This window comes from Apus apus, chromosome 5 (genome assembly GCF_020740795.1).
Source record: "Apus apus isolate bApuApu2 chromosome 5, bApuApu2.pri.cur, whole genome shotgun sequence".
NCBI lineage: Eukaryota > Metazoa > Chordata > Aves > Apodiformes > Apodidae > Apus > Apus apus.
Genome location: NC_067286.1, coordinates 16,266,480 through 16,294,224, shown reverse-complemented (window position 1 = coordinate 16,294,224; position 27,745 = coordinate 16,266,480). Strand labels below are relative to the sequence as shown.

The following is a 27,745-nucleotide window of genomic DNA, read 5'->3' as shown; positions in this document are numbered from 1 at the left end:
GTAAAGGATGGCAGCTGGGCTCTTGAGCACTCCCAGCTGTGGAAGCTTTTAAAAGAGGGCTTGAAGACGGTGCCTATTCTCCGGTCCTGGGTGGCCTGAGCTTATTCTGTGGTACTCGTGTTGAGGAGGATTCAGGTAGATCAGGACTGTTGTATACCAGACAGGTAACTCCAGGCTTAGGTCAGTTCAGAGCTTCAGGGAAGCTATGATGCTTACTGCAGTCTGAAGCTGTGGTGCAGCTCAGGAGCTCACGTGTAAGCATCTCCCTGTGCCAGAAGCTGAGGGGAGGCTGGCAGCTGAAACTTGAAGGGTTGTTTCAGGCAGAAAAGCTTCTAGACCAGCTCTGCCTTCCTCAAATATATGAGGCTGTAAGAGGCTGCAGATGGTGGTGGCTGAGGGTCCCTCATGAAATTGGTATAGGAAGCTTTTTAACTTTTGGGCAAAAAAAAATACAGATTAGTTTATTCTTTCAAACTGCAAAAAAATATATTTTCTCTCTAACTTTTTTTTTTTTTTTTTAAATAAAGGAGCTTTTTTCCTCTTTCTTGCAGCCAGGAGTCTAGCACACAGCTCTTGACTTCGACTTTGTAGCTTGATCATGCTTTTGGTTGGTCCTAAGCCTCTTCCAGCAGTCAATAGAAAAGCTACCCAAAAAGCCAGCAGGCCTTGGGTCCAACCCCTCTTCCCTCCTCGAGCTGGCCCTACATACAAAAGTGGAAAGCTCTTGGGGTCACATGGTGACAGGCAGAGGTGCAAAATGTTTGGAGAAGACAGGTAGGATTTGTCAGCTGGGAACTAGGTGAGGGCAGAATGGGAGGTTTTGGGGCTGCAAGGGAAGAGGGGAAGGAAAGAGCCCAGTTCTCACATTAACTGATAACATTGAGTGCGTTAATCAGCGAGTGAAGCTCATCCCTTACGCTCTCCAGGGAATGACCAATGGTCTGAGGGCTGTCCAGGAGCTCAATGCTGTGGGTGTAGGGTTCGTATTTCACCGAGAAGGGGCGCTTGATGTGTGCTGCGTAGCTCCTGGGGAAAAAAAAAAAAAAAAAAAAAGGGGTGCAGAGGGCTTGGTATGTGAGACGGGTCTTAAGGTTCCCCCCTACCCATCATCATTTACCCAGATCACAAGTTAATGCCTCCTTTAGGTAGAGTTTCTAGGTAGCACTAAAACTCTGATTTCCCACCTTTCCAGCTCCAGAGGACTATAGCAGTAGTTGAGATCCCTCCTGTTCAGCAAAGACGAGTTTGACCGTGGGTTTCTGTGGGCTGAACACAGGGGCTTTCTTCAATCTGGAGGGTACTATAAAGTGGTCACCTCTAGCCATTTCCAGGCACCTTCTACTTCAACTTCTGTTTTTTCTTTTTCAAAAATGAGAAGGAGATTTAGAAGCTAATTGCAGGGAAACCTGTGGTATTGCACTATTATATTCCTGAATAATTTCTGACATTCATTTATTGACTAATCTCTGCTTACAGAGGGGCAAACTAGCTGCAAACTGTATTAAGGACAGATTTAACAGGCAGTGGCTCATGTCTGGGCAAGTGCATGGGAACAGCAAGCCATTTAGATCTCGGCGATGAGCCTGACTACCTGATGCCTCTCAAGAGCAAGACCTTGTTGCTGCCTTTCTAATGAAGAAGTACATGGTCAAGTGGAAAAAAATCCAGGGTAAGGTTTCCCCAAAATTGCTCACGTTCACCTCCATCACTAAGATCTGTATGCTTGATAAGGTAGGATTTTTTTTTTTTCTTTAGTGCCTGTGCAAATATGGAGTTGGGAATCTATATTTCGGTACGTATGCTGGAAAGGCATGGGAGGGTGAGGGGGACAAACAGCGCTGGCAACCAGCAAGCTCCTCGCCTCTGCTGAGGAGGCTTCACCCTTTCGCTCCGGAATTGCTTAGCTTAGGGTACCCTCTTGTGGCTACCGGGGACCTGCTCTGGTGCAGGGCACGGGGAAGCACATCCATTTCTCAGATAGATGCTCCTCTGGTTGGCACTACACGCCGCGGGGAAGCCTAGTCCTGAATGCCCGGGGTTTGGGGGAAAACACCAGCCAGGACCAGTGGGGACATGGTCGAAGAGGCAGGCTGGGGCTTGCAGGGACCTGCCGTGTTTGCAGGAAAACCAAAAAACAAGTGCAAATGGCGGGGGTTTCCTGCATGCTCACATTGTCCACTTCCTAAAAGAGATGGCTTACTACAGTTCTACCAGGCAAGGTAGAACTCACCTTGCTTAGTATTACTGTGAGCTGTAGTGATGACTGACAGCACAGCTGCTACTGGCTAGAAATTTGCCCTCCAAAAAGGGTGTGTTCACTTGACAACTTTTTGAAGCATAAAAGTATGACATGGGTGCCTGGAAGAGCCACTGAGGGGGTGTGTGTACCCTAGAAAACTGGGAAAGTTTTCTTCCTGGGAAAAAAGGCTTCTTGTGTGGGATAACACTGATAATCAGGTCCCTTGTGGCAGCTGCCAGTAATGAAAAAATACAGATGCTTTAATGTTTTCACCTCACAGCATAACATATGTGTGGTCTCTGAGCTCTTTAAAGAGGATCATTTACAGTGCTTGTAGCTGTCAAAACCCTCTAGCCTAATCTTGGCTGTGTATGTGGTGTGTTTTTCCTTTTTAAATGACAGGAAATTACTCATTAGGCAACAGTTGTTTGTTGTGCTGGGTTTTTTTAAAGCAGCCCAGTGTATGTGAGAAGAGGGCTCCCCGGGTGCTTGCTTTTGAGCAGCTGGACTCCAGGTTGTGTAAGCAGGGCAAGTGAGGGTAATATAAGTGGAAGTTGAAATACAGCAGTCCTCACCACATTATTTATATGAAATAACCCCCTTTCTGGAACTCAAGCTAAGATAAAATGGTAGAGGCAGTTTTCCTCTGTGAGTCAAACTTTCAAGGACTGAGCTTTCCTCCTATGGGCAATTCTGGGTATGGCCAAGGACATTATTTTCTGAACAGATGTCTGTGAGTAGAGTGGACCCCCTCCATCCTGTTTGCAGTCTTATGGGAAGGGTAAACTCCATTTCAGTGATAAGATGCTGTCTGCTAACCCGTATTAACCAGTATAGGAGGCAAAAGCTCCTTTCTTTCCATGGATAAGTATTTCCACATCAAGCAAATCTGTTTCTTTTGTGTATAAGCTACTAATAATAGAATCATAGAACTGTGTTGGTTGCAAAAAACCTCTAAGATCATCACAATGGGGTTTTTTTGCTGGCTGAATGATAAATGTGTAAGTTGCCCAGCAGCTACTCAGAAAGACAAACATCTTTCTGTATCCTAAATTCAGATAATTCCAGCATTTTTACTTTCTCTTTGCCCTTCTCATAAAACTAAAACCCACAGAGCAAACTTTTACATGACACAGAAGCCTATGTTTCAGAAGGACACATGCTGGTGAGATACTCCTGTGAAGGACAGCTAGTACCTGACATGTATCACCTGTGCCTTCTGCAGCAAGAAAGCAGAGGGGATGCTGGTGGGTGGGTTGAGTCTCAAATTTCTGGATCACCAGCCTTCTATATTATGTTGTTTGTCTCCCCCTAGGAACCGGAGGGGGAGTCTGTAACTCCTTCCTGTGAGAACTAGGCAGATGACCTAGATTTGTCCCTTCTCTCACTCCCTCAGTCTTGTCTCCAAGATTCTAGCCTGCCAATCTATCCTACTCATGACACCCGTACCCTTGAGTCCAGAATATTCTGGGGAGGGGTGTTCTTGGGAGAATCCAAGGGACTGAAGTTGGACCCTGTAGGAAATGGAGAATCACTTCACTTTGAAAGACCTGGCAACAGTTTCCAAAGTACTTCTGAGACCTTGAATTGAAAGCAGCCATGGTGTCAAGCCCTGTTTGAATATATTATAGCTTCATTTCTTTCTGTTTGGGTCTTTCTCACTGCCCAGTCTTACCTCAGTTTGCTTTTGGCATCGCTGAAGCTCTCAGACACAAAATATACTGGCTGGTAGTTCTGGTCCTGGTAAGGCTGAACAGCAGCAGCATCAGGGTCGAAGTCCCGCACCTCTGGTTCATCTGACAAGGAGTGCTATGGACACAGCAAAAAATTGCCAGCATGAGATTAGGGGGATTGGAGAGCACATATATGATAAACAGAGGTGAAGAACAAGTTGGATAAAGTAATTTGAGCTGTGCAGAAGTTTTTGCTCTATAGGGTTTAGAACAGAGAGGCAAGTTATGCTGAGACTTACTATGAGCTCCCCATAGGACGACAGGAGCCCAGCGCCATAGGCTTTGACTATCCCGTTCTGTCTGCAGAGCCCAAACTCCACCGTAAACCAGTAAAGCTGTGAAAGGACAAAAAAATGCACAGGGGACACAGCTCCTCATCTTCATCTCCCTGTCACTCCCGAGCCCTTGTATCATGGACAGAATCTCAGGTTGTTTAAATTAATGGGCACCTGGCACTTCGTCCCCTCTCCTTACCCTGTACCCACCACTGCTGGAGCAAAGTGCTAAACTAAGTTGCGGCCACACTGGGACAGATGGGAACTACCCCTGGGCTGGTGCCCGGTGTGCAGGGCAGCTGCACGATGCTGCCATTCAGTGCCCTTGGAGCAGGAGAGGTCACCTTGCTGAGGCAGAGCCAAAGGAAGTGGGTGTCATTTAATCCCATCCCAGCAGTTCTGTCATTGGAAATACAATGCTTGATGATACTCCAGTGCCTGAGAAAACTGGGTTAATATGCAAGAGAGCTCTGCTGTTTAGCTGATCTCTGCCCTGCACAATCATCATGAAAGAGCCAGGCTGGGACAGCTCGGGTAGGGGCTCTGAGCCTGCACATCTGGGGAGACCAGGCCAGACCAGTCCCCTTGATACCACAGAAGTGCTGCTGAAGGGGTCAGGACCCCCACCCAGCAAAGTGGAGAGCTTACTGTTGCGAGTTTCTCAATTTCTTCATCAGTTGCTCCCAGAGATGCCAGTCCAATGTCCTGGGAAGAGAAGGGAAGGAACAAACATCAGGACAGATTTGGTCGGAGGGCTTTACGTGTTTTATTGCCTCAAGACATTAGATACTGTTTCCCTGCACTGCTGTGCATCTGCTGCAGCTCCATCATGCTCAGACTAAAAATGCCTTGCTGCAGAGTCTGGTATTTTTAGTCTGTATTTGGATTCTTGGATCATCAATAGAGCTCCTGAACATTGTGTTTAATACAAATAAATCCTAGAATGAAATGGGTGTAGGTGGCAAGACTGGGATCGGCTTGGGTTCCCACCTCCTGCTCTGCCCTCTTGGGGGTGAGGAAGCAGACAAACATCTTACCTGAGAGAACTGGGCAAATGTCTTGTCAGCCAGCATCGGGACATGCCCCAGTAGCTCGTGACAGCAATCCCTGCAGATGTTCAAGGGAAAGGGAGAAAAAAGCGGTCAGCAGCAGACAGAGTTGTCCATGAGGGAGAAGGGTTAATTGCTGGTCAGGAGGGATGTCTGGGCAGGGGAGGCCATCAGGGCCGGGTGATACTCACGGCTCAGGGGAGTGCATGGGTGAGGAGGCGTGGCGGATGTACTGCGTGCACTGGAAGACGCGGAAGGCCAGGCTGGCAAGGAAGTCCCGCGCTGACAGCAAGCCGGCCACCGGCCGGAGCTGGAAGCCCGTCCTCTCTGAAACAGGACACACTGTCTCTGTGGGGGTGCATGGCCCTCAGTCTGTGCTGATGGCCCATGTTCCCAGAACAGACAGGAAAAGCATCAGTGCTGGAAATTAAAGGGCTTCTGCTGTGTCAAGCCTAATCTTGTCAAGCCTGCTAGGGAGCAACATCTGCTCTTTAGGTGCTCAGTGGGATGATTTGGCTACAGGCTTGACCTTCAGTTGCAGGCCCCACATCTGGGTTCTACCACTGTCCTCTGTAGGCAATGCACAAGCCTCCATGAGCTCTCCTCCCAGATCTCAGCTTGCACTCCTCCTTCAGGTTCAGGTTTCCTGGCTGTACCTGCCACCACCATTCTTGAGCCCTGGCAGACCCTGGGCCTGGGTCCCTCAGGCTCATACGCACCTTTCAGGAAGAGGGAGACCTCCTCCAGCTGAGGGATATTGTTCTCATTGTAGCCGCAGAATCTCTCCAGTAGATTGAAAGCTTCAAGGTACTCCTTGCAGGCGTGTGTGGGATACAGGCTCTTCAGTGTGCTGTAGACCTCCTTCCTTCAGGATGAAAGGTGTCAGATGTTTAAAGGCTTTATATGTCTAGTCCTCTCCTGCCTTCTGCCTATGTCCTTTCAAGGACTCACTCCTCTAGGTTCTTGTCCTTTTACCTTTTTCCACCACTGAGTCTATGTCTGTGCACATTGATAGGGGCATGCAAACATCTAGATACACCTTCAAATGAGCCTGCACAGTCAGTAGTTGTATCTGCACAGACTGATTCCTGCCTTGAAGGCCAGAAGACTGTATGAAATATATTAACAGGAATTAAAGTATTCCCTGTACATTAGCTCCTGAAGTTTCACTATGAAGACAGTCAATATAACGAGGAGATGACCTTGTTTAGGAGCCTGTGTACTCAGCTAGTATGAGCTAGCCTTGTTTTCAGAGGCACTCCTGAAGTGGCACTCCTGGAAATACTTAAGCTTAAAGGAAGCATTTTGCTAAGTGAGGCCAGGAAGGTACTCTGCAGATTTTCACCATGGGCCTCATACTTCTTTCTGCAGCTATGACAACTGTTCTTTGATCGGAGGCTGCTACTAAGCCAGGTTCCCTTAGAGAAGTAGGACTCCAAATTACCTACTTTGCTTTTTGGGTAAGCTCCTTTGGAGAAAACTCCTGGGGCTGCAGTGTGAAAGTGCTCGTGGTACAGCCCCAAGAGAGGAGACAGAACACCACTGTTTTGAGGGAGCTTGCACTCTCAAATGCAGTTCCCATCATAAAATTACATGCAACAAGTTACCAGTTTTTATAACAAGCCATTAAGTGGGTTCCTTGCACTCCTGATACATTTTTGAATAGGTCATTCCCTAAACATTTAGGTTTTGATTCCCAGTTTCTAGTGGTGAAGCCAATAAAGCTCACAGATTAAATCAGTGCTCACCAGGTAGCGATCTCCTCTGCCGTGTACTCCACATGAGGGATTGGGTCCCCACTGCAAGGCAAACACACCATTACTGACAGCAGCAGAGCACAGCCCAGGCTCCCCCCTTCTTTTGAGAAGGGAAGCCCTTTGGAGAAGCTCTGCGTGATGTTGAACAATCTTCCTTAAAACAAACATGGGAGTAACATGAAAGAAAAAGCCTTAGTACTGTGCCATTTGTACAGGTGCAACAAAGATAAATTAGTCGAGCCAAAGGTTATAAACAAACAAAAGCTTATCAGGCACAATATTTTCCATACATTTTTTTTCTCTGGAAAAAAAAAAAAATTAAACATTGTGTGAAAGTAAACTAATTTATTGTGCCTGAACTTCAGGGGGCTGATGGCTCCAAGAATGAATCCATGGCTGGGAAATAAAAGCAGGAAAATGAAACTTATTTGAACTGCAGAAAAATACATTCTCACTAAGATTAAAGATGGCAAGAAAAGAAAATTTTGACATTGATATAAGTGGGAACTAAAGAAGACTGACACTTTTGCCATTTCTGCATCATAGTTGGCAATTGCATTTCCTAAATCCTCTGTTCTGTATTTGAACAAATTAGATAGATATTCACATATTATAGTGATAAAGTATAGCTCCTTTTCCATTAACAGCCTGAAGGCATGCTATACAGTGGCTCATAAATGCTAACCCATAGATGAGATGTGAGAGACAACAGGTTAACTGGGTACATCATCTTAGGACAGTATTTCTTCCTGTGTCCCTCCTCTCTTGCTGGCAAAGTGACTTTCTGTGCATTTAGTATCAGCACAGGGTAAAACCATCCATGTCTATATTCTGGGCTTCAAATCTGCAAAGAACATGAAACATAACAGAGGAGAAAGCCATGCTGGAATCACACCACTTGCAGGGGTAGCTCAAGAAGGTGATCCATGTAATTTCCATAGCCTGCTTTTAGCACAGCTCCCTCCAGAAATCTACGTTTAAAGTCCTGCTTGGAGAGGGAGACACTATGGTGGAAGGCAGTGTTATCGAATAGGATCTAAGGAACATCTTATACCCCCAACTGAAGAGCTCTGTTTGATGTTGCAGTGAAGAGACTGAGTGTTATCACTGCACATATCAGAACAGGAGTATTAAGTATGAGTACAAGAGATAGTCTTAAATCTATGTAAGACAATGATGAGACAATTACTGGAATCTATTTAATTTATCAGAGGCAGTCAGGATATTAATCATTTAGTCTATAAATACTGTCATAGCAGAAAAAAATCTGATAGCAGACATCAGTCTAGCAAATGAAAAGCACATATGATCCATTGGGTGAAACCTAAAGCTACCAAGAGTCAATTTAGAAATAAAACCCACATTTTCTCACCGCCAGGATAACAAACCATCGAAACAGGTTTTCTGGGCACATAGTAGCTTTTTCAGTACTTGAAACACTGAAGCCAAACCTAGATGTCATTCTTAAAGAGATGCTACATTTCAAAATGAAGTTTGAGGTCTGACAGAATTATACATGGCTTTTGTTATGCAGGAGGTTTATTCTGGCTTTGTCAATGTATGAATCAATGACCGCAGACATTTTTTAATTAAGAAGAGACTGGAATACATAGAGAGAAGAGGAACACAAAAAGAGCTGCAAGGCTGAATGGGGAGACAAAACATAAAATAAAAGTGTCATGCAGGTAGCACAATGAATTCACAACAGGTTGCATCAACATGTCATTATCCCTGCATGGATGTTAGGAATGAGACTTACTGCTTATAGTGAAAAGCAATTTCTGCAATTGATTTCCTTCTCTGGCGATACACTTGGTCAGAGTAGCCCTGTGATGACAAATAGGAACAGAGACAGGATTTATAATCAGTTATTAACATTTTTCATCAAACCAAGTTCATCACTGGCTGAAGAAACTGCTCTTGTGGTGGTGATTGCACTACAGTTCCCTGATCAGCTGCACTAATGTGTGTTCCCTGGCTCCCTGCTTCTGAGGGAAGGCTCAGGACTCCAATGCAAGGACGTGTCCACACAGACTAACTCACCGGGTGATCCAGATCCAAGTCAGGGTCAAACTTTGTCACCAAATGGTGGCACTTGTCCAACTCAGAGATTTTTCTGGGAAACCAGTGAACTGTGGGAAGAGAGAAAGAGAAAAACTGGCAGTGGAAGTGGAGATGGAGCATCCCCTGCTGAGAAGAGATTGTGAGGCTGAATATGATCCATCTGACCTGGTGTGCCAAACGCACACACCCAACAAACAGCACATGACCCAGCTGTGCCTTCTGGACAGTAGTACCACACTTTGAATGCTCTTGTCCTAAAGTAGGTTCTAATGCCATGGTCTGCATCGCATGACTTCCCTGCCCACCTCTCAGCAGAGTATTTTGTAACAAAAACAAACAAGAGGATGAAAACTGGACTTTACTTGAAGATTCTAAACTTCACATTAAAAAAAAATCCACAGATCCAACTGGTTGTTGATTGATCACTGTATATCTCTAGGGATACTTTACAATAAGAATCACACTGTCTTCAGAACAGGATGGAATGGGAAGTGTCTTGTAGTTTAGTGCTGGATCTGCAGAGTTTCTGACAGATAGGTAGGAAACTACATTTTTAATATAAAATACTGGTGTAGGGATGGAAAACTTGCAGGATGGGTGTGAAAAAAGCATAAAATTTCATCTTCTATTTCTGTTTTTTCAATCTAGCACCAAAAGCATGGGCTACGGGCTCTGGAGTCTGTTGAGAAATGGGCAAGGAGGAAAGTGGCTTTTAGGATTCAGGTGTCCCACAGGCAGTCTTTTCTGTTTTGCTCAAATTCAGCATGCAGTAGCTCTTCCCCTTCTCTGAGAATAACAAGCTCTACACTCTGCTGCTACAGCTCAGCCTCTCCACAAAAGTGAAATAGTTTGTAAGTTCCTTACATTTGTCTTCCTTAGTGGTCCTCACATCTTCTGCTACCCTCTTGATGGAGCTAATGAAAGTATTGAGGTCAGAGCTGTGAACTTCACAGCGCACAAAGTACTCCAGTTCAGCAGTCCCTTCACGGGGCTTTCGGCTAAGCCTGGTCTCCAGGTGGTGAATTTTAGCTTCAAATGTCTTTTGGGACATGGAAAAGGAGAACAGAAACATTAAACAACACTTGAAACACCTGCTGCTGCTTCCCAAAGGTGTCCATATGGATACATTTGGGAGGGATTCCCACTTGTATTTTTCTTCCTTTTTCACCCCATTGGGATAAACACGCTCAGCCATTCATTCCACAGCTTTTCCTTCCAGACAGAAAACACATGGAGCCGGTCAATATCTATCAACAGAAGACTTCCTAGGTGGCAAAGAAGATGGTATCAGGAGGGGAAATGGATGTGGCAAAACGCCACCACCTCCTATGGCCCCCTTTCCTTTGCCCTCGCCCTAAGGCAAGGGGCTTTTCTGCCGGTTGCGGCGGCAAAGGGGCCCGCGATGGCGGGAAAGGGGCCGGCGATGGCGGGAAAGGGGCCGGCGATGGCGGGAAAGGGGCCGGCGATGGCGGGAAAGGGCGGGCGCTGCCCGGGCGCGCAGGCGGCGCTGGCCAAGGTGCTGAACCCGCGGGGCTGGGCGCCCCCGTCTGCAGCGGCGTTAAGCTGGGGTTCACCGGCAGCACTGACATCATCAGGGCTCACCATCAGAACTTGCTTCCCCCCAAAGAAGAAGAAGGAAAAAAAAAAAAAATTAAGTCTAGAGTCTTTCAAAGTGCCCTGGAGATTTGTGGATATTTCCTCTATCCTGGCAGTACCAGCCCAGGTCGCTGCGCAATGAGCCAACCTTTCCAAAGTGTCTGCAGGATCTTTGTTAGAGGAAGGGACATGATTACTTTTGTTAATCAGAGGCAGAAAGATGAGAAGGAACAGACGTGATGCCACAGGTAAATTAAATTTGGGGCTGCCTTTTTTAATGTACCCGCCAACTTCACTATTACATTGTCGCCTCAACAATCAATACCTTTGCATTAATCTGACAGGCGTGATTGCATTACCTATGCTTTAGCTGCATGTAACACATACAGAAGAGTGAAACCAGCTTCCCTGCAGCCTGGTTCATGATGAGGCAAATGTCATTATGTCCATCTGCTTTCATATTTTGTACCTGCATTGCCAGAGGCATCTGGGAAATGAATCTTCTTCTTTTGTGGTTTGACATGCTTGGGTTTTTATTATATTTAAAGCTCTCTCTGTGACAAGCTCAAAGCTTTTACTAGGAAAGCTCTTGATGTAGCAGGTAAATCACTCCAGGAAGAAAAAATAATATTTGAACATAAGCTGCCCCCTCTTCTTGCTTAGTGTTTTAAAAATTGTTTAAATTATAGATTTTAAATGCAGTGTAACAGAAGATCTACCAAGTTCAGGAGTTACACTTCTGAGTTTCATGCCCGCTAAGAAGTCCATTGCGTTTAAAATGTTATAGTGATTAATTTTTCATGCCTTATCTGATAGCTGTGCCCTTTTATGAAGGAGACCCCAACCATGGAAACACCAAGGCTTTTGTCTGACAAGATTGCTGTAGAGATTCCTTCAGTCTTGAGACAAGAACCATGTGTTGCCCAGAAAACAGCTTTTCTTGCAACAGTCCTCTTAGAGGATATGCAAGATGTTTTGTAGTTACTGAAGAACTTAAAGGTTTTTTATAAGATTATCAGAGATACTGCTGCATGGGCAATGAATATCTAGAATGCACTAAGGTTTCAGGGAAATACTTATCCCTCAAACAACCTTTTTATATGTTTACAGCTACTAAGTAGTGATTTTGCTGTATAGTATTTCTGGTGATGTGTTTTTACCCCAGAATTGGTTGCATTTCATGAGGTAGACATTATATAAGTATCACACATTAATATATGAGCTAGCACCATGCCCTTGTGATAAGAAAGACCAACCACATCCTGAATTGTAGTAGCATGACTGTAGACAACAGGTCAAAGGAAGGGATTCCTCCTTTCTATCTGGCATGAGGGAGATCACATCTGGAGTACTCTGTCCCATAGAAGAAAGACATTGATGTGCTGCAGCAGGTATAGTGGAGGGATGCCAAGATGCTCAGGGGGCTGGAGCACAAAGTTATGTGAAGAAAGACTGAGGGAACTGGATTTGTGCAGCCTTAAGAGGTGAAGGGGCAGCAGGCTTCACAGTCTACTAGTATTTGATGGGAGGGTATAAAGAAGACAGAGCCAGACACATCTGAAAAGTCCATAGTGGGAGGATAAGAGGTAACGGGCACAAGCTGGAAGCAAGGACATTAAACAGAAAAAAGAGAAAAAGCTTTTTACCATGAAGGCAACACTGCTCAAGGGGTATAATGAGACTGTGAGATCTCTACCTCAGTGATCTTCAAAATGCAACAAGCACAAACCCAAGCAACCTGATGTGACTGGACATGCTCTGAGCAGCACATTGAACTAAAGACCTCTAGGGGCCCCTTACAACCCACATGATTAATTAATAGGAACAAATTGTCCTCTTCTCTCACTGCTAAAGTCAACAAAATTAAACTACTATAGATAAAACATATCTCAGAACGTCAGTTTGCAAAACACTTTTGAATCCTTCTGGATGAGTACTGGATGCACATTGTGTTTTGATTACTGTTTAGATAGACAGCACTTGTCTTAGTCTTTCCATAGTACTGAAATTCTGGAAAATGCAACATTATACTTCTGGCTAGGGGGGAGAAGGTCAATTAGTTACCAGTTTTCCTTGGTATTTAAAACTGTATATATCAGGTATCTCTGTGTGGAAACAACAGAATCTTTAACATGTCAGTCAAAGTAACCTCTGCAGTAGGGAGGTAATTTTGAAATCCATATACTAGTTTTACACCCAGGCTGAAGTTGTTCCTGTCACTCTTTGACCAAGGACCAATGTAACATTGCCATTCAGAGACTGCCCCCTTCTTGACCCTCTATAAGGCACGTTTCGTCTGTAGCCACTCAGGGCACACAACTTCTTTGAACATTGGGTTCATTGCACTGAAGCACTGAGCAGTGGAAGGGACTGCAGTGCTACAAGCCACAACAGGGTGGATTGTAGGTGTGAAACTGTGGTTTGACCCAGTAATTAAGCAAAGTTGAGCCTAGAGCTTAGCAGCACTACCAGACAGAAGTATGGCTCACTCTTAGTGATGGAAAGTGATGGAATGTTGGGGCATGAGCAAAGCATGATTGTGGGGACATCAGACAATTAATTGATAATTTGCCATAGACAGACCTAGTCTGAGTTTTCTTTGGTAGTCTCAAGTGATACTTCTCACAAACAGCCATGAAACCTGTGGTGTGTTCCTTCAGACCCTTACAACAGGTTAGGTAACTCACCTCAAATACCTTAAGTGCACGGGAGAGTGGTGAAGTCTTGGCTCCCTTGAGCATGAAGAAGAGGTTCAGCATGGCTCTTCCATCCTTTTCCTCAAAGACAATGGTCTCTGTAGACTCTGCTGCCTCAGTGGCTGCAGCTGCAGCCTCTCTTTCCTTCCTGGCATCTTCAATGAGGCTTTGACGTCTACCAATGAACCGTGGAGACTGAAGACCGAACAGAAATAAATAACACTCCTGATAGAGCTTTTTGGAAGATCAGAGGCAAACCCAGTAGCTGGATGAGGTGCAACTGATGTGTCTCAGCGGAGAAAGAAGGGAAAGGCTTGACTGACTTGCCTGGCTTTATAGACGAAGATCTTGTGATGAGGTCTGAGGCTTCAGAACTGAACTTTTGGAAATGTGGAGCTTTAGGAAAAATCTGTGTAAAATATCCTTGTAGAGAACAAGAGAGTGGGCTTCTCCCCTCACCTTCCCTAGCAACAGCTTTCAATATCCTTCAAAAAATAAATATCAGAAACAATCTTATGCAGTTTTCAGGTGTCTGATGAACTCAAGTGGAGAGGTGTTAGATAAATGTGATGCTGAGAAAAGATATCCACGAGGGACAGCTGAAGCCCACAGCTGTGGCCTGGCCAGAAAACACGAACTGTTTGTAGGTGTATTAGCAGAGCAGCTTAGCTGAACTGCTCTCAGGATCCAAAGTGACCTTTTCTTCTGACTCAAGTGGATGCTTGCCCATTGAAGTGTGTTTGAAACCATTTCCACCTACCCCAGAAAATAAATTCCTCCCACTCATCTGTAGATTTGTTTTGTGCCAATAAAATCCTGGAGATATTTGTTACTTGGAATTGCACCTAAAATCCTGCAACTCTGTGCCTGGCATAGTGTATAGGTCACTCATACTTCTAGTAAGTTGCAAACTATTTCCACCACTGCTGTTTCTTTTGTTATACAAATAGCTCATATGTTAACTCCTTTGTCCTTGGTCTTTTACAACCAGTTTTCCACTTAGAGGCGGCTCAGCTGGTTCCAATTTTCTGTGTTCAATACCCAACCAGATGACAAAACCTCAGAACTTGCTAAAAGAAACCTGGGGCAGCACTGAAGAAGGTGCAGCACATAAAGCCATCCAGCACCTGCATAAGGAGTGGGACTGGCTGCAGTTTTCCTTCTGATTACACTGATAATATCTGGAAAATATAGAGCTGCTAACCAAGCAGCATCTTCCCCACCTTGTAAAAATGTGGAGAGTATTTTCCTCTTTAAAAGGCAGCCAACTCAACTACTAAGCCCATTTTCTCTCTGCTTTTCCAAGCCCATCATCAATAACTAATATTTCATGTGAAAATCCTCTTGGATGGTTTAGCAGTGTCCAGCTGGTATTTCATTTCAAATGCAGTCTGGAAAATACAGCACATCTAGGCACCAGCCCACACACTTCTATCTGGTCCTTTTTTTAATAAAGATACCCCTCTGAAATGATATTTGCTGATCCTCAACCCCTTTATTCCTCGTGGCACAGGAAAATACCTTCTAATAAATAAGCACATCTTGCTGCTGGTCTAAATTGATGGTATTCATGCCCAAAGAGAGAAGAAAACTAATAAGTACCCTGAGGTTTAACTTTGAAAAGCTTGTGAGCATGTGCTCAGCTTAAGCTGTGTGTTTTATATTGCTACCATGTTTAAACCTAAGCTGGTGTTTACTTTACAGTGCATGCAATAAGCAAGGCAAACAGCCTTATGCTGCCCACAGTGACTGGGCTCTGCAGCGCTGCCAAGCCAGGTAGAGTTTTAGTTAAGGATGTTTTATCACATTGTCCCCAGAGGTGCAGCAGGATTTTACTTCTGGGGTGGAGCAGGGGAGAGGAGGGAATTTGGACTTAAATCAAGTTAAAATCTGCCTGGAAGGAGTGTAAATAGTGAGAAGACCTGTGTGACTGGAAAGCCACAGCTGGAGAGGCAGCCATGACCAGTCAGACCCATGTGCTGGGACTGGGAGGCCCCTAGCAGGCAAGAATGGGGGGCTTTTTTGTTGAGTGGTCCTGGAAGCTGCTTAGCTCAATGCTGGCATGTTTTGCATGGGTAAATTGGAAAAAAGAACATTAAAAAAAAAAAAAAATTAAAGGCTGAGTTTTGCTTGAGACAAGAGCACTGCGAGGGATCTGCCTGCCTCCAGCCTCCTCTGCTGGGTAAAGGCTCCTGGCTCCATGCCCCCCACCTCTTTGTCCTCTCATCTGCCCCTCATATTTCCATTCGTTGGGGTATTAGCTCCTTTTGCTGGAAAATAGGAAACTGGCATATAAACTAACCAAACTGATCTGTCACAATAAATGCCTTCCTTTCTTTGGGAGGCAGCGTTACGTGGTATTTCTGAATTGCCTTGCATACTAGCTCCCTGAGTGCATATCCAGCTACAATGAGAAGTTTAATTTGATTTTGCAAAGCATTTATTTGCCTAACTGAGACCTGAGACTGATACGGTCATTCATCTCTTATGAAATTTGTTTTTCCTTATTTGAATTTGCTGCAGCTCAGAGTGCCCTGCTGAAGCAAAGTCACTAAAACCAGTGTGATCTGACTTGAGGTAGTTTGGCATTTTTTTCATGGCTCATTATTTGCAGCAAGCAGGAAGGATTGTAAAGACTATTTCCCTCCCTGCAGTGTGGGGACAGTAATGTCTCATCCCTGTTTCCCTGGACACTCCTGCCTGCTGGGTTGCCTCCAACTGCTGTCTCGTGCCTGGCTCTGCTTTTGTGCTCTGTAATCAAACCCTGCTCCAGCTTCAGTCCCAGCGTGTCTTGTAAAAACTATTAGAAGCAGAAAAACTAAATACATAACAAATAATTTTTGCACTATGTGAGTCTGATGTTTGGCTGGCCCAGCTGACGTAAAATAGCTCCTAGTGTAGATGAGTTCTGGGATTTTAAAGGTCCTTTCCCTCCCCTAGTTTCCCCCTGCAGTAGGGTGCTGGTCCCTGGGTATTAAAATGATAAGGGAACACCTTAGATCTGCTGCAACTGGTGCACTGGTGGGCAAGGGGTTGGTGGCCAATCGTCCATGGTCACATCAACACCAGGTGGTGTGCTAGGGACACACAATGTTGCATAGAAATGCAGAGTCATGCCTCTTGCCTGGTACAGGCAGATAAGTGAAGGGATTGAGGAGAGTTCCTATGCTAGGTGAGAGCAAAGGGCAAATCCTTTCATGCTGCCTGCTCTTAAAGTGATCCTAAAAGGGCTGGAGTTGTTTTTGTTTATTTTCCTGCGAATTTCCATTCCAAAAAGGGATGCAAAGATGGACTCCAGGCTGGAGGAGCCACTCACCCCAGGCAGGCTGGCACATTCTTGCCAGCACACCTGGGGAACCTGAATTCCTCTGACCCCTTCACACAGTGACCTGTTTCCCATCAAACATGAAACAGCACCCCAGAGTATATAATAACCAAACACTCACCCCTTCTCCAGACAGCAATGAGCAACTCAAGTACTGATTCGATGAGCAGCCTGGAAAATACCAGGCTTTCATGAACCACTTAAGTGTTCATTATTTTGCCAGAATGAAAATGTCAGAGGGAATCCTTCCCTGATTTCCATTTATTAGAGAAAGCAAACTTACCTCCTTGTTTCCTAAGTGCTTCCCTTCCTTTTCAGCACACTCCCCTCTGCAAAACACCTCTTGCTTCCTATGTAGTGGCTGATTTTACCAAGCCAGAGCACCACACAGGGTTGAAGAGGGGAGCAGGTGAAAAAGGCAGTGTGTGTAGGGGAGGGAAATGGGGAGCTCTATAACCAAACTGCTGGAGTCACCCTACAGTCTGCCAAGCATACTCCCTAACCCAGCTCAATTTGCAGGTTTCCTCCTGCTGAGCATCCCATGGGTGTTCCCCCCACTGCACTCGGCTTGCTCTGGCTTCTCCAGTGTCCCCTGCAGCCTGGCCACATCTCTGACCCACAGGACTGTCCCATGCCATGAGTCTTAGGGCTCCTTCTGCCTGCTCTGGCATCTGGCTTAGGAGGTAAAATGTCCCTGTCCCTACAGCTAGGCCAATGGGTTGGCCTGACTTAGATTACTAAAGGCAGCAGCAGGAAGTTTCCCCCTCCTTTCTCTGAAACACACAGATCTGGTGTGTGCAGAAGTATTGCCTGGGCTAAACCCAAGGATGAGACCACAATAAGGGAGGGCTGGGAACAGAAACAAGGATGTGCTGGGAGAAAAGAAAACGGTGGACACAGCTGCAGAAAAAAAAAAAAAAAAAAAAAAAAAAAAGAAACAAACAAACAAACAAACAAACAAAAGATTAAATTGCCTGTGCCTTGTATGTTGTCTGAAATAACAGCCAACTCTTTTCATTATGCTGGAACAGGTGAAATCTCTGCAATTTTTTGCCATAAAATCAGGAGAGCATTAATAGCTCTTGAAAATCAGGAAATCTGGGGATTCCGTGTTATTTCTGACTTAGGTCTATGGTCCTTGCTTTTGGTTGGGGAAGGGTCAAGAGGGGGAGGGTGGCATTAGCTCAGGCTTTCACCCCTCTAAATGTTTGCATTTCACATGTACCAGTATAGAAAGAGAACTGTTGGGCTAATTTCTCTTTGCTTCCAGCCTGGAATCCACAGGTGCCCATATGGGGGAACTCCCACAAAGGCAGTGTGGGTCCATCTATCCCTGCCTGCCTCTGCCTATAGCTATGGGAGACGCTGCAGGTTTTGGAGGGGGAGGGAAAGAAATGGGGTAGGGTTATCTTACCATGATGGCCTCAGCTTGCTTGGAGTCCAGCTCTGACACTGCCCTGCGGAAGCCCTTGGCTGCGGAGGTGGAGATATTCGGGGTTGGCATCTTTGCTCTTCCACCAGCTCTGATCTCTGCTTTCCAGCTCCTTGCCAGCTTTTTATAGGGCAGGGCTGACGTCAAAGAGTCTTACAAATCTTCTCTCCCCCCTCCACCTCCCCATCACCACCTCCCTCCTTTCTCCCCCTCGGGCTGAGAGGAGGAGGGGATGTGGAGGAGAGAAACGTTTCTGTCCCATTAAATCTAATTGCTACAAAGATTGCAGACACCCTGCCTTCGCAGACCAGACGCTCCCCCCACCTGTTTGCTTGCTGCCCAAAAGATTCCTACTCTGTTTTTTTTTTATCCCCCTTCTCCTTGATGAAGTTCTCATGCCTTGTTCCAGTCCAGCACATTTGCTTTCTCAGCTTAGGAGCTGCATGAAAGAATTTTTATCTGTAAAGGACAAAATAAAAGGAAAGAGATTCAGACCTCTCTAGGTTTTTTTCCCCCCATGTTTGGCTTGTCATTGAGGCAGTAAATTAACAGGAAAATATCACTGATTCCCCCAAGGCAGCTGTGGGGATGGATGCTGTTCTCACGTATGCACCTTCCAATGCTGTGTGTCTAGGTGCTCTCCCACCACCTCATGGTTTGGTTTGGCCCTGTAACACTGACAGCAAGACTACGGAATGGGGCCCCTTCAGTCCTCAGTTAAAAAGGCTTTAAAGAAAATAACCCAGGAAAAAAACCCTCTCAGTCCTGCCTTCCCAATAGCTTTGCTTCTCTTGCGGTCATTCCTAAGACACCAAATGCCTGGGGACCTCTGGGGTTGTGACAGTGGCTGGTAGCTCAGGACCCAACCCAGGACTCAGCTTTGCTGCAAGCAAAAGTGGCCTTTTCCTCCCCAGGAATTTACAGCAGCTCTCCCATGCCAAATAATTGCTGTGGGAATCCATGGTCCTGCTTTGTGTGAGCCACCGCTGTGCTGGGGACAGGCCACCAGTTGACATGAATCCCTGCAGTGGGGAAGCTGGTGGCATTTCACTGCCTGACTGCTGGAGAGCTCACCCACAACCTTGCTGACTGTGGCGCTGCTGAAGACACCTGGGTAGCACTGGTGGCTTGTCCTTTCAGTGGCAGAACAGCTGAGTTCATGCCCAAGTGCTGATGATTTTTGCAGTGCCAAAAGCCCTGGAGGATCAACATCCCACTGACTTCCTCGATGCTGCAAAGCTATGGATGTTGGCCTTCTGCAAAAGACAGCATGATCAATGCTGCCAGCCCCTCCAAGGCAGCTTGGAAAGCCCCAGTTTGGTAGAGGTTGGTAGAAGCTGAAGAGAATGGTTGACAGCAGCTAAAGACTTGCTCCAGCAGTGAGCCAAAAATAACTTTAATTCAAGTGGAGCAGCTTCTCTTATTGTGGGTGCTGAGGACACGCTGCTGTTGAGTACAGTGTAAACCAGAGGAAGGATTTCAGTAGCCATCAAGGCTACTCTCTCCCCAGCCCCTGCATCCTCCCATGTGGTACCACCTTGCACGAGAGCAGCCCTTGTTTTTGCTTCCATTTCATTCCTAATTTCCTGTGTCTCCTAAACCTTCTGTTCCACCTCTGCTAAACCCTGCATGCTTGAAACACAAGAATAAAATCAACCAAACTGATGGAGGGGAGTGCTGCCTTATGTTGCAAGATCTTATCAGAAAACACTTTAGGGGTGGGTCCTGAGTTGTCCCTAATGTCCAGCAACTGTTCAAGCATTGCAGACTCTGTCACCTCCTGGCTGCTGGGGTGGTCTCGGGGACCCCTTACCTGGAGGATACAAATGCACAATCCTATGGTTGATTTGTTTTGGTGCCACTGGCTGAGCCGGACCATGGTAGCTGGCAAGCTTGGGTGCAGGGAACATGGCTCTGAGATACTGGCACTCACTCCCACACCACGACCTTAGCCAGGTGTCCCAGTTGTGCTCACTGCAGGTGAGCCCATTTTTTCCATCAGGTGCACAGGACAGATGATCTTTGGCATAGCCTCATGCTGCCACGGACAGACTGCTGTCACCTAAGGAGTGACAGCTGTCTTTGATGGCCAGGCTCACTGACCTGCTCAGGAATTTATTGTCTCCTGGCTAAGGGAACAAAAAGGCTTTTTGGGATGATCATTGAACAGCATTAATTTAAAACACAGCCCAGCTCCTGCTGAAGTTAGTATTTCCATGAAATTTAAGAAGATTAGGATCTCATGCAAATTGCCAGCCATGTTGTCTCACGTTTCCACATTCTGTCCTGACTTTTTTGAAGCAAGGCTTTTCTCAGGGATCTCATAGACAGGACTTCCAAGTAGTATGACGTTGATTGCCACATTGGAACACTTCCATCTTACCCCAATCACAGCCACTGACTGTGAAGACAGGTGCCCACCCCAGACAATCCCTCAGAAGTCAATCACAGCAATTCATCCCAGCTTTCAGCCTGCAAGAGATGTGACCCTCTCTAGAGACCAGGGGGGAAAATTCTTGGATTTTGTGGGGTTTTAAGTTTATCTTCAGCACCTTGTCTGATATCAGGAGATTAAAGATAAGTGGTAAGTCACTAGACTCTAAGAAACAACTCCTTCTAACAAGCAGGTGTCTGTTCTAGGTTGCACCAGTATCTAGCCTTAGGAAGACTGAATCCTCTTTGCTGTTAGTGCTTCCTAAAATGTAGGAAGTAGAACTCACATGGAAATACGTGAGTTAAAAACAAACTAAGACCATCCTGGTCATGTGAAGGTAATCTATGGAAACTGGCAGGAAGAAGAGCCAACTCCAAAAGAGGCCACAAAAATATTATTTGCATATCTTTCAGGTTATACATCAACAAAGAGCCCTCACTGGGGATTCTGTAACTCCATTGATGCCAGTAAAGTAAACATATAAAGAAAGAAAAGATGTCTCTTTCAGCCATTGCCTGTTTGCTTTGCTGAAGTTGTCCTATGCAGGTTTACAGCCACATGAGACCACTTCATGCAATGGTGATGTTAGTCTAGAATGAAGCTGCAAAGGTGTAAAGGGCAGAAAGCCATAGTTAGGCTAAATACTCAGGAAATGTTTAATTAAAACTATTTGGAGACTTTGTTCATGTAATACACTGTTAGAATGTGAGCTTTGTCAATGAAAGCTTTTGTCACAATCGAGCCAGCTTCACTGGGAATTCATGTAGGAAGGAAAAGGGATTTGAGTAGGAGGAGAGCTACAAGAACACAATTTGAATATTTTTATCAAAGAAACTTTTAATTCTGGATTAACTTCTGGATTGCACCAACTTTAAAATAGCTTGTAAGCTATAGAATTTCAGATTATTTTTTTTAGTTTTTCGGTTCAATTGTAGGACAAGGACAAATTTCAAATTATTCAATGAGTTTTATTTCTTTTCCTTCATACTGTTTTCTTACTTCAAAATTAGAAAGGGAAAGCATTTTGCTAGACCTTTTATTTTTTATAGCTGATTTTGTTTAAAGGTCTCTTTGGAACTGCATTTGCTGGGGATGATAAACCTAAAATCACCCATCAAAGCAAGTTACAGTTATCCAAATCTGTAATCAATTTGCTGAAAGGATAACCTTAAAATGTCAATTCATGTAAAGAATTGAGAAACTGCGAAAGTACTTCTAGCAAATATGGGAACAGAACAAGTCAGTCCACCTTCCTGCAGGCTGCAACATACTCAGAGATACATATGAAGGCTCTTCTGACAAACATTTGCTTTGAAAAGCACCAATAACATCAGACAAGTTTTCAAAACTATTGTATGAATAGATGGAAGTTCTTTGAAAATATTTCCTGTTTTCCTTTTGTGTCATTACTGTTGTTTCTACCTTTGTGAAATTCAGTACTTTATTTAAGCTCATCAGTTCTTCTACTTAGTTAACCTCATCCCAAAGCCCTTGATTTTTTAATCTCTTTTTTATCTTTTATTTTATTTTTTTATCTTTTTTCATCTTTTAACCTCTTTTTTATATGGATGACAAATTATGCATGCAACTCTTTTCTTCTTTGAGACCTGGTAATCTGTCACGCCCCCATCCCTGTCTCTCCAGCAGAGGATCCACATAGTTAAAGTCCTGCTTTCCATGCAACCAAGGGCAGGACTTCCAGATTGCCATGAGCGATGGTAAGACTTGCACCTTCTGGTAAAAGTGGAAAAATCAGATTGGTTCTCCTGTCCTGGAGGAGCTGACAGAGGAGGTGAGCTGGGAGAAACCACCTGGCAACAGGTTCTCCTTTTGGGCAGGTGGGCATGCTTCAGAGCAGCATTATCAGCATGGCTGCAAGAGGACAACCATTGCTTTTCCCCAGCTAGTCCAGTGCAGAACTCCTTAACACATTTCCCAGCTAAAAGTCCCACCTTTTTCGAGACTACCCACAGCTTGGAGGTTTTCATCTTTTCATGTTGTCCTGGTTTGAGCCAGGATGAAGCCAGTTTTTCTTTTGCTGATTTTTTTTATTTCAGTGAGCTTTCTTCAACTAGCAACTGCGTGTTCTGCTAGGTTGATAAGACACTGGAATGTTTTTGTAATTGCTGGGCTCTCAAGGTCGTGCCTTTGCTCTGCCGGCTCAGACACTACGGGGGGATCTGTGGTCCCCCGCGTGGGAGGCTGGGTTAGACGAACAGCAAAACTGGCCAGAGATATTCCATTCCATATATCTACGTAGGCTCAGGGGAAGGTCGGAGATGACAGAAGAAAACTTCCTTCCTTCCTGCTTCGCTTTCTCGCCGCTTCGCCTTGCCTGTCTATCTGCCTTCCTTTTTCTCTCTTTTCCTCTTTCTTTTGTTCGTGGCCGGCGTCTGGGAAAACACCATCTGCCCATCATCGTCGAACCATCGACCTCAAGCCTTCCTGACCCTCGTACCTCTCTGCCTTCTCTAGGAGCAGCTTCGGGATTCCTCGGAATTGTCTCATCTGAGGGAAGTGCTGTGGGAGTTGCTGGGGGTGGGGGGAGGCGAGAGGCTTCTGCCACACTTTTGTATAATCACTATATATATATATATACACTCTAACATCACGTATTAATATTCTAAATAAAGTTGCACGGTTCAGTTTTCAATCTAGATAAGTCTCTTTTTTTTCTCTCTCTCCTTCCCTACCTGGGTAGGAAGGGGAGGGGATCGAGAGCATTGTTGTCCAACTGGGTCAAACGTTGACACATGTGTCTACACCTCTATAAACCACCTGTTTGGGTCCACGTATATATAAGTCCTGCTGTTATCTGACATGACTTCTAGGGAGTGTGAGCCTGTTTGGTTAAACCAAGCCAGGCTTGGCTTGTCTCAGCTTTTGTCATGCTTGACTACCAGATTTGCTAATGAGGAAGATGAGCCTCTAGGAAGCTTTATGAAGGAAATACAAGAGATGGATGGCTCTTCATCTCTGCTTTGTTTCTTATTCTCCAACCACACAACCATCATTGAATGTGTGCAAGTGCCATGTGTATCCAGCTGTGTTTTAAGGGATTAATCTAACATAAAGCAGAAAGAGCAAACACTGTTGAACATTGCTTCACTGCACTAGTCCCCAGTCAGAAAAGCACATAAACTGGGCAGCTCTGACTGTGCCTCCCTCAAGGGTAAAGCAGACCCAACAAGGATCCAGGGATGGCCACAAGATGCAGAGTGTTGCTGGTCCTCAAGAGGCTCATTTTACCTGTCACTGGACGCAGGATTGGTGGTGCAGAGAAGAGCAAGATATTACCTCCTTTGGCTGGATCCATGTAGTCATTTTGTGCATCCTCAAGCGCTGTTTGCAATAATCACCATTCCCAAGCACCTCAAGTATGGCAACCAAGTAGAAAACCCTATCTGCCAAATTGCTGTTCTTGATCATGGGAGTGGAAGAGCTCTCCATGCCACAGCCTGTGATTTTGCTGCAAGTCCCAGGGTGAATCAGGTGCACAGGCACTTATAGCCCAGCCTGGCATGGGTGGGGGTCTCTGCCATGGCCCAGGGAGCTGCAGGGACAGGGTTTGTGTTGTGACAGTGCCCCACCAAAGGCCAAAATAAAGGGACAATGTACACAGATGTGAGGGTGAGCTGCCACCTCCCATCGCAACCCTGATGGCCTTGTGGGGTTCTGAGATCCCCTTGTTGCTCTTTCTCCCACTCACCCACACTCTCTCCCTCTTCCCATTCACAGCCTGAATAATTACAGTCTGCCACATGAAGCAATTACAGGGGGGTTAGCCAGCTCCATCAAAGAGTGGGGTTTTTTCTTCTCCTTTTGCAGCTCCATTCAAAATCCCTGAGTGACACAAAGGAGTTTAATAACCCATAATGACACCTCAGGCTTCCATGTCATTGCAGCCTCTGTAGGACTATGGCAGTGGCAGAGGAAAAAAAAAAAAAAAAAGAGATAATTAAAATCCTCATCTCCCTCTTAACTTTGCAGCCTCCTATTATCTAGAAAACACTGACTTCAGTGCTCATGCTCTCTCACAACGGATGAGCCCAGAGGAAGCAGGGCTGCAAGCAGCAAAGGTGTGCGAGCTCTTCAGTAAGGCTAGTGAGATGTTTCCTCCAGCTCTGGGAGAAAAAATCTGCCAGATCAGATGAGGTTTAGGAGCTTCAGACCTGGTCCAGTGGACAGGACAGACATAGGGTCTTGGCCCTTGATTCCCTCCATTGCAGAGGGGACCACTGAGACATGAAGACCCCCTGTGCAGGGGTTGTTCCTCTAGCCAGTGGGTAAATCCCAAGGCAAAATCAAAACAGCCAGTTATGTTAAATAAATATAATAATAATAATAATAATAATAATAATAATAATAATAATAATAATAATAAATAATTTTAAAAAGTGGTAGAAGATATCCTTTCCTATAGAAGATGGAGCAGAGCTGTGCAACCTTCTCTAGTGCCTGTTTGCCTCAATCTCTGTCTGCACTTTTTCACAGCATAGCTTACAGGATAGATCTGCTCCGCAGATGCAAACTAATGACTTACAGATCAAGACCAATACCCTCAGCAGCTAAATGCAAACCTCTGTGTCTGAGATTTCACATTTCAGAAGGCCAGGTCAGGTTTTTAGCTAAATCTGAGAATATTCCTATGAACCACAAAAAATTACCTCCTTCTCCCCATTTTGAAGCATGGAGCTGGCTGGTCTCACAACTCTGTTTTCATCTCCACATTCAGCTTCAAAATCTTGTGCTCATGCTGCTCATATTTTGCCTCAAAACCCATAAAATCTCCTCTTGTTGGTGAACATTGAAAATGCAATTCTGGAAAGTTTTTGCAACAATCATCTTTTCAGAGGAAAATAACCAGCAAAATAGTGAATTACTGGGGGAAAGAGTTTTCAGAGGGAAGAGAGGCTGCTTGGTTGGAAAAAAAAAAAATCAGCCTCTCACCAGGAACTGAGAATTTAGCTCTGAGTTTTCAGAAACAAATGCAGCAGCTACCCCTCCCTTTTTCAAGAAATTAACATGGAACAAACAAATAAAAATTCAGTAATAATATATTGATGATTCATCTGCCACAGCAGAATCCAAAACAACCATCTTGTCTTGGATCAATGGGGAAGCACTTAGGAGCAATTTTCTCTTTGGAAATGTGGGCAGCAAGCAGACAGGAGCAGGTGGTGGAATACGATGCCACATCTCTTGGAGCATGCCATCTTGTGGGGTTGTAAAATTAATTGTTGACACTGCTGGAACATTGTATTTCAACTTGTAGACAACTTCTTTAACAAGGTCACCAGGGAAGGTCACCTTCATGCAGAAAGGTAGCCTATGTGTATTGCAACAGGTCTCCTCTAGCACTACCAGTCCTTGTGATTTTAATTTATGGTTTTGATACCAAATATTTTACTCCCAACTCCTGGAGTCACCTTTCTTTAAAAAATAAAGTAAAATAAATGCAAACCTTTTGAGAAGGGGGAAAGACTGAAGAGGATTCGAGGACCTTCCAGACAGGTGGAAAAACCCTCCAGAAATGGTAATTATCTTATGGAGATTTGGCACAGATTTTTTTAACATTGAGTTTGACGGTGAATTTGATTTTCTGGAAGAGAAAACAAAAAAAGGTTGCACAGGTAAAGAACTCCTTTCCAGTCCTCTTGCCTGTAGTCTGACTGCCCCTGAGGCCTTCAGATGACATGTGGAAAAACTGCTGCTTATTTTTTCTCCAGACCCTTGCAAGTCCCAGCACTCAAACATTTGCAGTGACTTAGATCCTCCAAATCTTTCACCAGATGAAAAGAGAAAGTTGAGGGCAATGTCCTCATTTTATTGCCAAGTTCATCAAGTCCCACTCCTACTGTATTAAGTCATTCTTGTAAGTGGCCTTTGGTGCATTTAGTGTCTTCACAGCTAGTGACCATGGTGTCTGGCCTGATGAGTTTAACCTTCTTGCTCATCTACCCACACTGGGGAGTAATTTATTTAACTCATGGCAGCATCAGAACAGAGAAAGACAAGCTCGGGTGAGGGATCCAAAGCAAGTTCCCATCACCCTTTCAGAAGGATGGGACACATGGCACTGTGTGTCGGTGTGGTCTTAGCATAGCCCAAGCTGATACAGAGGGAGCAGAAGGGCCCTTGACCTATTGCCATCAGTCTTCTGTCACTGTTAGGACCAACACTGCAAGGCTGCACAGTGTGGCTCAGATGGGTCTGGACCCCACACCTGCTCTTGTGCTGTTCCTTCGAGTGTTGTTTTCCCCTTGGTTTCCTGTTCACCCACCCCTTGTGGCTCCAGCTGTGGAAGAAATTATGTTAGAAGAAGTAAAGGTCTTTCTGTCAGTGCTTCGTCAGTGTTTTCCCAACTCTCTCCTTTTTCATGAACATGTCACTCCTTTGACACGGATACATCTCCTTCCCCCTCCTTTTACTGCCTTTCTCATCTTCTGTAACAGCAGCTCCAGGTCAGCAAGGTGGAGCAGTGAAATGCAACTCAGTGCTAAGCGATGAAAAAACCATAGACTCCTTACCCACTTGGTTCTCTCTCTCCTCAGGCACTGAAGAATAAAAACCATGCTTGTCAAACAAAAGGTCTGATGTGTTTTTCATATTAGGATTCACAGAAAGAGTCTCAGACCTATGAAAATGTCACAATATTGACTTCATACCAATGTTTATTCATTGTTCTGTTTATAGGCAGAACAGTGTTTTGCGTTCAGCATCCAATGGATGAGATCTCTTACAGAGGCACAAACAATTCTGAATTGGAAATTGTCACCAGCATTTCACAGCAAGGTCAGTGCTTTCCTGTTGATTCATATCTGCTCAGGTTCTCATCTGTTATTCGTAACAGGCAGTATGGGAAAGAGCATGAGAAAATATTTTCCTCTCCTTTTTAGAGTATAAATGTAAACGTATCACCCATGACAAGGTTCATTTCACCCAGCAGGCTTAAGAGGATGACTCATCAAAGCCCTGTGCTTCTCTTCTGATCTTCAAGGTGTATCAACAATGTTTTATTGATCCACAGTCATGGAAAGTAAAGAAACAGAAGAGTCTGAGATCTATACTGGTACAATATGCCTGGCTTCAGTAATTCTGCCATTAAGCAATGGGAAAGCAGGGTCTGTGAGATTATATTTCTA

The 27,745-nt window shown here is 45.0% G+C and overlaps 1 protein-coding gene across 1 annotated transcript; it reads right to left on the bottom strand.

Annotated features, from left to right (window-relative positions):
* Positions 1–448: 448 nt before the first annotated feature.
* Positions 449–18,246, bottom strand: TH (tyrosine hydroxylase). Its single transcript, XM_051622152.1, has 13 exons — positions 18,149–18,246; positions 13,401–13,604; positions 9,982–10,156; positions 9,097–9,185; positions 8,813–8,880; positions 7,045–7,095; positions 6,016–6,161; positions 5,488–5,623; positions 5,285–5,354; positions 4,896–4,952; positions 4,212–4,307; positions 3,915–4,048; positions 449–1,026 (listed from the first exon to the last, which is right to left on the bottom strand). Exons 1-13 carry the CDS (start codon positions 18,236–18,238, stop codon positions 867–869), a joined length of 1,476 nt encoding a protein of 491 aa, XP_051478112.1. The 5' UTR covers positions 18,239–18,246; the 3' UTR covers positions 449–866.
* Positions 18,247–27,745: the final 9,499 nt, after the last annotated feature.